Source organism: Myotis brandtii, unplaced genomic scaffold, assembly GCF_000412655.1.
Source record: "Myotis brandtii unplaced genomic scaffold, ASM41265v1 scaffold82, whole genome shotgun sequence".
Taxonomy (NCBI): Eukaryota; Metazoa; Chordata; class Mammalia; order Chiroptera; family Vespertilionidae; genus Myotis; species Myotis brandtii.
The window spans coordinates 8843067-8855925 of NW_005371324.1; the positions used below are offsets into that span (position 1 = coordinate 8843067).

At 37.9% G+C, this 12859-nt stretch overlaps 1 protein-coding gene across 1 annotated transcript in view; it reads left to right on the plus strand.

Moving 5' to 3' along the window:
- Positions 1 to 4: 4 nt before the first annotated feature.
- ACSS3 (acyl-CoA synthetase short-chain family member 3) overlaps positions 5 to 12859 on the plus strand; it is a gene marked incomplete at its 5' end in the record, with an annotated part of 171505 nt that continues 158650 nt past the window's right edge. The window contains one exon of the mRNA XM_005884178.2: positions 5 to 156. Coding sequence (XP_005884240.1) covers positions 5 to 156 — 152 coding nt within the window. The remainder of the gene's footprint in view (positions 157 to 12859) is intronic.

Sequence of the window (12859 nt, forward strand, 5' to 3'; positions counted from 1 at the left end):
CCGCGCGCTTTCCTCGGGCGGTGGCGGCGAGTACAAGACCCACTTCGCAGCCTCTGTGGCGGACCCCGATGGGTTCTGGGGCAAAGCCGCGGAGCAGATCAGCTGGTACAAGCCCTGGACCAAAACGCTGGAGAACAGACACCCTTCCACCAGCTGGTGAGTGACTCCTTTGCCCACCCGGATCTCTGGCCTCGACGTCCCCTGCACGGGGAACCTGGAGTTCTATTAGGAGTGGAAATCGAGACTGGAGATGTGTGCTCAGACCCTTCAGTTTGTGTTTAATTTCAGTTTCACAGCTTTCTTTGCCTACTCTTGAGGAATTCGGTTATCTATTATGAGTCCAGTTTCCTGTAGACAGATGTACCTGTATGGCAGGGCTCTGCGCGGCACTGGCACTGGGGTGTTAAACTGATTAAATCAAGGGCCTGTCTCCAGGAACAGCACAGCCTAACATGGGAGAAAGCCATGTAAACAAATGCAAGCACTCTATTAAACTAGGGAAAGACGGCTAAGTAGCGTGGGGAGAAGGGGATAGTCAATCAGTAAATTCACACCCAAGTAGGGTTGGGGAGGGTGGGTATGTCTTCTCAAAGTCCTCAAGTACCTAAGTCTTAAAGACCAGGAGCTGGAAATCAGGTTGAAATTGGACTGCTTCTGATTGTGTTAGCTGAAGAGGTGGGAGAGGGGCTGTCAGTCAGGGCTGGGTCGGGAAGGGTTTTATGTGTCATGGCCAGGAGCTCCATAGCCCTGTTCTGTGTATGAAGCTGGAGTATGGGAGTGCCCAGAAAGAATGCAGATAGAGGCCAGGTGGTGCTAGAAATCATGGTAGGAGCAAAGGCTTTTCTTCTAGAGCGGCAATTATAAGTAGTTATAAACACTTTTTTATTTATATTACAACAATCAGAGATACTTTATAGAATAAACACCAACTTGCTAGACTGAGAGTGGTGGCTAACTTTCTGGGACATGCGCCTCACCAGTATGACTGTGGTTGCTCTCCTCTGCCAGCCATTAGGGAGCAATGTTTCCTGAAAAAGTTTTAGAAGCACTGCAAGAAGGTTTCCCATTTCCAAGTTCCCAGCAGTGAGATGGGGAAAATGACATGGTCAGGTTTGCATCTGACAAATGTCTCCTTGCTGAAGGCAGGGAACCTGGAGTGGGGAAGGGTAAGTGGACCAGGGCTGATCTGTGTTGCCACTCTACCCTGTCCTGTCCTGTTTGAAAATGTTTGCATGGTTTTCCCTTTAGAATCTGAGGGCCTTTCCTCTTCCAGTTCTTATTTTGACGGTAGTGTTACTGTTTGAAAATGTTTGCGTGGTTTTCCCTTTAGAATCCCTGTTTGAAAATGTTTGCATGCCTTTCCTCTTCCAGTTCTTATTTTGACGGTAGTGTTTGACTCATCCTCTTTTACATGCCTGGCAATGACCTATACACCAATGAGTAATACGTGGCCCCTGCTTTTTGGGAATCATGATGATTGAGAGCTGGAACCAGAATATTGGGTTTGAGTCCTGGCTTTTGCAGTTACTGGCTGTGTGTTCCCAGGCATGTTACTTAATCTCTCTGTGCTTCAATTTTCATATATATAAATGTAGAAATAGTATGAGGATTAACTAAATAAAGAATTAAGACCCTGATTTGAATGAAATAGACCCTGTAAAAGTTAAAGGAAGAATAGGTATTTTGCACTCATACCACAATTATTTTAGGAGCAGGAAACCCTCCTAGTGTTTCTTAGATCAAAACACAGAATATTTCCTCTCCTAAGAGTGTGTTCTCAAAGTTTTGTCATAACGTATGGTACTGAAATGATTTATGTGACCATCTCTTCCATAACAGTGCAAAGAACTCAAGAAGTCACTGGGACAGTCCAAACAAAAACAAGGGCCAAACATGAGGCAGTGGCCAAGCATACATGGAGGAGAAAGGACGACAACTGAATGATGTTATTTAGTCAAATAATATTATTCTAACACTACTATTCAGTCAAACACTACTGAAAAAACAGAGTCTTGAGGAAATCTTTAAAAGTGGTTCACAATGAATAATAAGGATTAGATGTGAGAAGAGGGGAGGACCATTCCAGACTATGAAAACAGCATTGGCAAAGGCCTTGAGTTATATAATAGCTCAGTAAGTTCTATAAAACTGAAAGCAGGCTAATGTGACTGAGGCTTAAGGAATGACAGGGAAATTATCAAGAAATGGAAGAAGAGAGCCATATTCCTAGTGGTCTAAGGAGTCGTGTTAAGGATTTGAACATTTTTTTTTCCTCCCACACAACGCATGTCATATAATGTGATTAAAACATGAGTGTCCTACTCTTTTTGCACTAGAACAAGGCAGCTTTTAGTTCAACCCTGTTACCAGACTAAATGGGTCTATTTGAGCACATTAAAGCGCAATCAAACACAAGAGGAGTTTGCAGCCAAGAAAGTAAAGTATTAGTTGAGGAAATGGTGCCAAGCTTGGAGTCTCAGGTAAACTAATGTTCAAAGATCTGGCTCCCCAATGGCTTCCAGGGCATGGGTGATATAGGGGAAAAATCATTAATCATGGTGGTTAAAGGAGTTGGGATCCTGGTTCTACTGATTGGCGGGGACCAGGAAATGGAGGAAGTGATCATTGTGTCAGGTGCTGATGTTCTGCCTGGTTTCCTGAGGCTGTGGTCCAGTTAGGGTAGGGTCTTTCTGTGTTCATGGGCCTGGGACTGAAACTCAATGAAGTCAAGATGCTATCTTTACTTTGAAGGAAACTCTGTTTTGTGATCAACAGACCTGAGGCTTTGCTCTTAAGACACATTAATACTGAACAGAATGTGATGTCCTAAGGACTTAATGATTAAGGAAGGGAGTGGACTTGGACAGAAAGGAGAAAAGTTTAAAGGAGTTTCTGTGAAGTTACAACCCCAGCTCTGCCACTTACCTTGGGCTTTCTTCAACATTTTCATAATGCTAGTATCAATTTCTTAGGATTGTGTGGGGGAAGGGAGCTTATAAAATGTCCAGGGCTGTGCCTGGCACACAGTACTGGGTATTAATGTCTTTAGACTATGGGAGAGATAGTCTCATAAGCTGATGTGGTTCAGGAAGTTTTCAGAGAAATGGTAGCTTTTGAACTGATCATAAAGCGGGACTTAAGGAAAAAAAAATTTTTTTTTAATGTGGGGAACAAACATGGTAAAGGCATGGAGATATGAAAGAACCAAGTGTGCTTGGAGTATATATAGTATACAAAAACAGTTAGCTTGTAGTGGTTATTTTGAATTACTGGTAATGGAATTCAGAAGGTAGTTTCAGGATGGTTTAAGAAGACTCAGAAAGCATGCTAAGGCATTTGCATTCATCCTCAGGCTATAAGTCACAATCTGACAGACTGCAGATAGGTTTTGTTTGATCCAGATGCTGGATATTTTTTGTTTGTTTATAAAAATTAGTTATCAGTATTTAAACATTGGAAGATCTCATCTAAAATTTAAATTTCCTTTAGCAAGTCACATTTTGGACTTCTCCTGAAAAGAAAACAAAAAGCGGACCATCTGTGGGCAGTGGGTCAGCATTTTTCTGTGGTAACACTTGGCTGGAACTGAGTAGCTGCTGTTCCAGGCAAAATTAGACATAGTGACTGGCTGGCTGGGGTGCAGGGAAGAAAAGAAGTTGTGGTGACTGCAAGAGTATTTGTCAAAAGTCCAAGTGGAGGAATTGATTGAGGAATTAAAGATAATCAGTTGAAAATGTAAGAGGGAATTGATGTAGAATTTTGGTTTTGACTATAAATTGCAAAGAGATGCGAGTTAAAGCCTGGTGGATGTTGAGTGTAGGGAGACAAAGAGGAGGAAAAATACTGTGGAATGGTTGGGACTTGTTCAAAGAAGTAGAAGCAAGAGTAGGGTATTTTTGTGTCATGGAGTATGAGAAAGAAGAGAGGTAAAAGTAGGGGAAGTCCATAGAGGTCATGGGCTTTAGAGTTGTTTTGAGGCTATTGAGGATTGAAAGATCAGTTTTGACTCAGAAATCATCAGTGACTTTTAATAATGTGATATCAATGGAGAGATGAAGGCTAAAGCCAGAACAGTGCATTTCAGAGTGAACTGATGATAGGTAAACACATGGATGTATTTGACAGTGACCTAAGGGAAATAGAATAAGAGATTGTGAAGGTGCCCAGGTTCCCTAAAAGATAGTTTCCTCACTCTCTTTACTTTTCTCCTCTGCCCCATTTAGGAGAAACCCATGTTTAAAGGCAGAAGTGAAAAAAAAATCTGTGAAACAGGAATAAAGGGAATTTTGCTTATTTGAAACTATTCCTCATCAGCAGGGCTCCCTGTTTTTGCAAGTTGAACGTTGTGGCTTATTATTATATTTTTCTTTAGATACTAGAAGTTCATGAAAGAAACAAGATGGACCTTTAAAAGATGGAATAAAGAACGACTCAGCAGATCTATATGCTCCTGTTATAGCTATTCAGCTAGATAGCTAAACATTTGATGGTGAGATTGACAGGGAAGAAGAGACCGTGGGAAAGGGATGAAATAATATTTGTTCAATTATTCTAAGGTTGCCAGGCAACATGTTGGTAAGTTGTTCAGAGGGGAAAACTTCTTTATCTTGTACTTGGAACTTTTCTATGAGTTTGACATTGTTTAAAAGGAAAAAAAATAAATAAAATATAATGTGAATTTTATATAACCAGAAGTAATTTAATTCCCCTACTGAATTTTGGTTCTTTGGCAAACAATTACTCAGGCACATTCAACTGTTAGGGAAATTCAGTCTTTTTTAAAGCCTTAGTAAGATTCTGAGAAATTTCCTTTATATGTTTCAGATTTTATATAGTTATATTTAATTCTTTTGAAGGTCAGAGTTTTATCTAAGGATGAAGACTTGCCCCTTTTTGACAAACTCTAGCAGCGGTTCTCAACCTGTGGGTTGCGACCATCGGAAAACACATATAGCATATCAGATATTTACATTACGATTCATAACAGTAGCAAAATTACAGTTATGAAGTAGCAACGAAAATAATTTTATGGTTGGGGGTCACCACAACATGAGGAACTGTATTAAAGGTTCGTGACATTAGGAAGGTTGAGAACCACTGCAGGAAATGAATTTATTCATAATATTATGTACAGTATAGGTATATCTAAACTTAAACATAACATTATTATATTTTTAGAAGACACATGGTCAGCATGAAAATGGCCTGTTGGAAATACAGTGCTCATCAAAAAGAACAGTTGTAAAAGACGGGCCTCATTTTGTTTCTGAAGGTCAGCAGCTTTTTGCTCTGCTGTATCTAATTTTCTCAGCCTGTCCTGCAACTGAGCCTTCAGGACAGAACAGAGCGAACTGCAGGAATGCTGCAATTACATAAGCAAGGATGGATTGCCTGACAAAGGCCACAATCAATGGACAATGGAAATTCAAGCAGCTGCCACCAATCCACCACCAGGTGTGGGGGAAAGCCAAGCTCTGAGCACCTCCTGGAAGGTGGCTTACTTTTCCTTTGTTCATGCCACATACTGTCATTGAGAAAGAAATCCAGTGGTTCCAGTCATTTCCTCCCTCTCCTCCTCTTCCTCCTTCTTAAAAAAGAAATAAAATAAAATTCCACTTTCATAAGCAAAAAGCAGCAACTTCATGAAGGAGAGCATTACTTTTCAGTGTGGTGTTACATTTGCAAGAGAAACGTGTGGGAAACCAAGGCATCTTTGTGATAATATATATATATAAATGTTGTAGTAACCTCTTAAAATTATGGTTTTAGGAAGCATATCTGAACGTGGAACTCGACTTCTTGATCTAAACTATGCGGATAGAGAACTTGTTATAAAAGGTTTAATTATATTTGCTTTCACTGGCATTGTGGCTAACGGATGTGAGAGATAGTGTACTAATGTAGCAAGAAGAGGTACTATTATAATATCTAGGGAAGTTGAAGTTGAAGTTTTGAGTTTGAAATAGTCCAGTTGACAGCTTAGAATAGCTAAAAAAGAAACTCTTTCAAATCCTAAGTTAGAGTTTCATTTATGACTTTTAAGTATTAAATAGTGAATTTTATTAATTTAAAATACAAATTGCTCTAAGTGGGAGAAGAGCAACTAGTCTTGTAGGTGTTTGACTTCAGAGCTAACACTGGACAATCGGAGCACCTTCTCCTTAGGTTTTGATGTTAGAATAACATCTCCAAGGTATAATCTTTCAAGATTTCTCTCCTAAATGGATACATCAGTTAAGTAAAATAAACGGGAAGATTAAGAATAAAGACAGAATGCTAAGTATCTTCTGTGGACATGACCAATATAGGTATTTGCAAAAAAAATTTAGTATGATAGATTGATAAAATTAGGAGCTGGAGGAACATATAATCAGTATTATTGACTATTAGCTAAATAACTAAGTGAAAGTATTGGAGCTTAGAAAAGTCTACTTTTGCACTAATCTCACTTTGCTTTCTCTACACTTTTTCTTATTTTTATAGAGCTTCATTGATTCTCAATTGAGAGTTAAGTGCTTTTCTAACCACAAATGCCCTGGCTTAGCCTTCCTCACAACTCTCCCCTTATCAAGGCTGAATAAAGTTTGCCACTATTACTTACCAATGGAAATTTGTCAGATAGCCTGTTTTGGTGAGTGAAGAAAAAGGTTGAGGATCATTATTTGTGGAGAAAATCTGATTTGTTGGTTAAAATGTTGGCTCCACTCTTTGAACTGCACCTTGCCTCAAATAATCATAAAATAGGATTATAAAATTCGGGTTGTGATGGGTATTATTGTTCAGCAATATCTGTTCTCCTCTACTTCTGAGCACAGGAGAAGATAGAATTTCCCCACATCAGCATGGTTATGTGATTAGCTTAGCTATGGCCCTTAGAGGAATAAGGCGTGTCAGTGCTTCAATGCTTAGTGCCCTCCATTCTGTCACAGTCATTATGGAAGCACATGTAGCAGAGAAGTAGTCTGGATTGCTGAGCAGAAATGCATAGATGACATGCTTTGGGAGTCCACTTGAACCCGCAGTGAAGCATAAGTGAGAAATGAACATAGTTTTTTCAAGTTACAGAAAGTTTGTGGTTATTATTGTAGTGAATCTAACTGTCCTTATTGATTGAGAAGAAATAACAACTGTATAGGATATTTAAAGTGGTTAAGTGTGCTAATAATGTACAGAAGTAGTATCTAGCATATAGTTAAAAGAGCTAAGCTTTATTTGTATCCATGCTATGAGCCAGGTACAATGCTAAATGCTTTAATTTATTTAATATTTATAACAACCTTGCTGGTTTTTATTCGCATGTAGTAGGGGTAAAAATAGAGATGCAGAGACTTTAGGCTATTTGCCTAAGCTCATAAAACTATTGAATAGCAGATCTAAGATTTCAACCCAGGCAGCCTGAATTTAGTATCTAGATTCTATCTAAGTACTACATTATATTGTGCTATAACAATAGCCTCAGTTAATTTTAGTTTTTCTTTATTTTCTTACCCCTTCTCCATTGAAACCACTAAAAGCAACTTTAAAAATTCAGATCTACATCTTAGTAACATTTGGAAAATATCACTATTAAATATAGAATAAGAGGTTTATGTGAATGTTTTTTTGGAGGGAGGGGGGAAATTATATTTTATATACAAAATATTTAAAATATGTACAATAGTCCCAAAGGTGAGGGGAAGAGAGGAAGGCTTTATACTAATTATTACCTACTTTAGAAATATTTCCTGGACAGTAGAAAACAATATTATTCTCCTCTAGTAAAAATGCTCTGTTGGCCCTAACCAGTTTGGCTCAGTGGATGGAGCATCGGCCTGTGGACTGAAGGGTCCCAGGTTCGATTCCAGTCAAGGGCATGTACCTTGGTTGTGGGCACATCCCCAGTAGGGAGTGTGCAGAAGGCAGCTGATGGATGTTTCTCTCTCATCAATGTTTCTAACTCTCTATCCCTCTCCCTTCCTCTCTGTAAAAAATCAATAAAGTATATTTTAAAAAATGCTCTGTTGGTTTTTTGGCTTAAGGAAAATGTGTAATGACCACATTATTCATTGCTTACAGTATACTTTAATATTATTGTTATGGGAACATGGTGATAAATAACCTAATTAACTCATCTACTTATGAATATTTGAAATTTTTCCTTTCTTCCAATCTGCTAATAAAATAAAATATTAGAACTTGTTGAATTTTATAATTATGGAAGTTAATGAGTTTGTTTATTTTTTAATGCATTCACGTATAATATTCTTTCCTGTTTTTCTTTAATGGCTTTTCATCTTGATTCTAGTGCAGGTGGACAGGCTTATTTATATATGTTCAGTGCAGAGATGAGTTTCTTAGGAATTATATTGCATACAGCTTTCTTAGTTTGAATATGAACAGCTCATTTTTTGAAATTCAGTGTAAGGACAATGAGTTACGGGCTCTCTCACTTTCCTGTATTGCCGTTGAGTGTTTAGGAGGTCAGCCACAAAAGACTTGGTACATTTACAGAATCTGTACTGGATTAGGGAGGATACTTGTATGTGATTATTCTCTAGCTGATGACTGAGCTATTCCTTTCCTTAAAGATGATGCTTTGTATCTCAATAATGATTATGACAACAACAGTAACAACCATGGCAATGATAACAGCAGTTACTGATTATTTGGCACTTGCTCTGGGTTAGGCCTTATACTAACATTATATATGCATATTTCTTTCAATTCTCCCAACACCTTATCAGATAAAAATGCATTTTTATAGCTGTGTTAACTAAAACACATGTTGAATAGTGGTGGACTTAATTTTTTAACCTAGTTGGGTCACATCATATAGCTTAATTTCTGTATTTAGTTGTAACTACACTTTTAACTTCTGTCTGGTGTCATGACTGTTTAGATGTCAGGACCTAGAAGGTCCAGAAGAATGAGAACAATGTAAGAATTCTAAAAATTTTTGATCAGAGATGTAACTTCCCTTCTTCTCATTTGTTGTTTATTTTTCTATATGTCTTCCACCCTCCTCTCATTTTAGAGGAATATATCTTCATTGTTTTCCCAGAGTCAACTTGCACATATCTTCTTGACAAATGCCTCTTTCATAAAAAGCACATCACCTTGAATCTTATTTCCCTTTAAGCTAGTTTGGCAAAGAAGGCTCAATACTCATCTCCATGTTGTCACTATACATCCACTGTAAATGCTCACATTCCACAGTGCTTTGGTCTTACCAGTAACTTAACAAGTCACCACGAGGTTATGGAAGGGCAGGGATCAGGTCTTAGTCACCTCTGTTATCTCTATAGTGGAATGCACATAACTGTGTATATCAATTGAATTGAATTGATTTTAAAACTTTAACATATGCAGATTAACCTTTTTTTAAAAAAATATTTTTTATTGATTTCAGAGAGGAAGGGAGAGGGGGAGAGAGATAGAAACATCAATGGTGAGAGAGAATCATTGATCAGCTACCGCCTGCATGACCCCTACTGGGGATTAAGCCCACAACCCAGGCATGTGACCTGACCTGGAATCAAAACCTGACCTCCTGGTTTATAGGTCTATGTTCAGATTAACCTTCTTAATCCATTTCCTTAATCTTGATTTGTACATAAATTGCATCTTATTACTTGAATTATCCATCCCACCAGAACCCAAAATGACCCATGAATAAAAGCATCCAAGGGTTGGAAATTCTCTTTATCTTCATGGCTCTAAGTTTTATTATGAGGCAATTGGATCCCTTTGCTCCTCTTTAGCTAATTTATATTTAAGTTGTAGTAGAGAATATTTTACATTGGCATAGGTTCTTAGTCATCAAGCCAAAGACACTTATATTGCAAGGAGGGAAATACTTTACTTCTGTGGTACAGACCAAGTACCCATATGAGTATTGATTGGAAAAGTTGTCTCTTTGGCACATATCAGACCCTAAGAATTTCAGATTTAAGAGCTGGATCAATATTATGTTACTAGATTGTTATTGTGTAGTACATATGTTAACCAAATATATCAAATTTTATTGACCAAGTCAAAATCAGTGGATAAAAGTGATAAAAGAAAGACAAATATCATATGATTTCACTTATATGTTGGATCTAAAAATTAATCAAACCAAAGCAAAACAGAAAAAACACACACAAGTTTACAGATACAGAGAACTGATTGGTGATTGCCAGAGGGGAAGAGGGATCTGGGCTGGGTGAATTGGCTGAAGAGATCAAAAGGTTCAAACTTCTAATTATAAAATAAATAAGTCATGGGAATGTAATATATAACATGATGTTCATATTTAAAAGTTGCTAAGAGAGTGAATCTTAAAAGTCCTCATCACAGGAAAGAAAATTGTAAGGAGGTATGATGATGGATAGTAACTAGACTTATTGTGGTGATGATTTAGCAATTATACAAATATTAAATAATTATATTTCACACCTGAAACTAATATAATATTATATGTAAATTGTTCTTCAATGAAAAAAGAAAAAAATGGGTTAGCAATCAGATAATAAAAATATTATTTCTTTTAGGACACATTTATGGTACTGCCACAAATGACAACACTCTTAATATTTATGTTATTTGGAATAAAAGCCAATTTTATTCTGATAAAAGCTTGAATTTAAAAAATGTATATATAAAGCTGAATTTATTGTCAGTTTAAAATGGGTCCTAATTGTTCAAGGTCTTGTACATATGTCTACTATAAACATCTCATTATTTAAATAGTTCAAAAGCTGTTTGAAATATGACTGTAATTATAGGCTTAGTGGATATAATTTGATAAAAATTGTATCTTAATTTAATGAAGTTATAAAAGGATTAATGTTCATGTTAAGATAAAATTTTATATTAATTTTAGTGGTGATGAACTCCTTTAGCTTTTCCTTATCTGTGAAGCTCTTTATCTGACCTTCAATTCTGAATGATAGCTTTGCTGGATAAAGTAATCTTGGTTGTAGGTTCTTGGTATTCATCACTTTGAATATTTCTTGCCATTCCCTTCTGGCCTGCAAAGTTTCTGTTGAGAAATCAGCTGACAGTCGTATGGGTATTCCCTTGTAGGTAATTGAGTCTCTTTCTCTTGCTGCTTTTAAGATTCTCTCTTTGTCTTTTGCTCTTGGCATTTTAATTATGATGTGTCTTGGTGTGGTCCTCTTTGGATTCCTTTTGTTTGGGGTTCTCTGCGCTTCTTGGACCTGTAAGTCCATTTCTTTCACCAGGTGGGGGAAGTTTTCTGCCATTATTTCTTCAAATAGGTTTTCAATATCTTGCTGTCTCTCATCTTCTGGCACCCCTATTATTCTGATGTTGGTACGCTTGAAGCTGTCCCAGAGGCTCCTTACACTATCTTCGTATTTTCGGATTCTTTTTTCATTTTGCTTTTCCGGTTGGGTGTTTTTTGCTTCTTCGCATTTCAAATCTTTGGCTTGATTCTTGCGCTCCTCTGGTCTGCTATTGGGTGTAATATTCTTTATTTCAGAGCGTGTATGCTTAATTTCTAGTTTCTTTATCATAGCATCGAGGGTCTCATTAGTTTTCGTGAGGCTCTCCAGAAGTTTATTGCAAGCCCTCAAAATTGCGTTTTTTAGCTCTATATCGTCCATTTCTGTCATGTTTTTTTGTCTCCGCATTTTTTATGCTTTCTTGGTGCACCCCCTAGTGGTCTTTGTGCGCAGTCTTGTTCTAGTTGAGCCTTGATTGTTGTAGTTAATACTAGAGGGATTTGACCACCAGGCCGACTGGCTGTGTGAATCAGCTGTGTCTGCCGCGGAAAACTTCTGTCCTCTGGGGAGGTGCTAATCTAGCCTTTGCCTGAGGCGATCCGGCAAATGGCTCTGCGCAGGGCTTGGGCGGGGCGGGCTCAACAGGGCGGGCGGAGGGAGCCGTTATGGTGCCCTCAGTCCTGTTCCCAGAGGCTCTGCTTCTCAGAACCCCCGGAACCGCTGCAAACCTCGGAGGGAAAGCTGCCTTCCAACTGATGCCAGACACTCCCGCTTCTCCCGTTTGGGTCCGAGTCCCCAGCGATTCGCCCGTATCTGGAGCTCAGAGTCTGAGACTCCCCCCTGACCGAAAACGACAACCGCGCTCTCAGCCACCAGCCCGCTTTGCGCGCGCACCTCCGCACCTGAGTATTTTCCACACTGCGCCTCCTCTGAGCCTCGGTGTGCTGTTATTTTTCCTTCTAGTTGAAGAGTCTCTCCTCAGCCAGCCTTCCTGTGGTTCTGGGTGATGTCTGTTCCGTCTTTTAGTTGTATTTTTGAAGTGGTTGTTTGCGGCAGCAGTCTCCGGTGTTTACCTATGCCGCCATCTTGCTGACATCTCCGAGAGTGAATCTTAAAAGTCCTCATCACAGGAAAGAAAATTGTAAGGAGGTATGATGATGGATAGTAACTAGACTTATTGTGGTGATGATTTAGCAATTATACAAATATTAAATAATTATATTTCACACCTGAAACTAATATAATATTATATGTAAATTGTTCTTCAATGAAAAAAGAAAAAAAATGGGTTAGCAATCAGATAATAAAAATATTATTTCTTTTAGGACACATTTATGGTACTGCCACAAATGACAACACTCTTAATATTTATGTTATTTGGAATAAAAGCCAATTTTATTCTGATAAAAGCTTGAATTTAAAAAATGTATATATAAAGCTGAATTTATTGTCAGTTTAAAATGGGTCCTAATTGTTCAAGGTCTTGTACATATGTCTACTATAAACATCTCATTATTTAAATAGTTCAAAAGCTGTTTGAAATATGACTGTAATTATAGGCTTAGTGGATATAATTTGATAAAAATTGTATCTTAATTTAATGAAGTTATAAAAGGATTAATGTTCATGTTAAGATAAAATTTTATATTAAT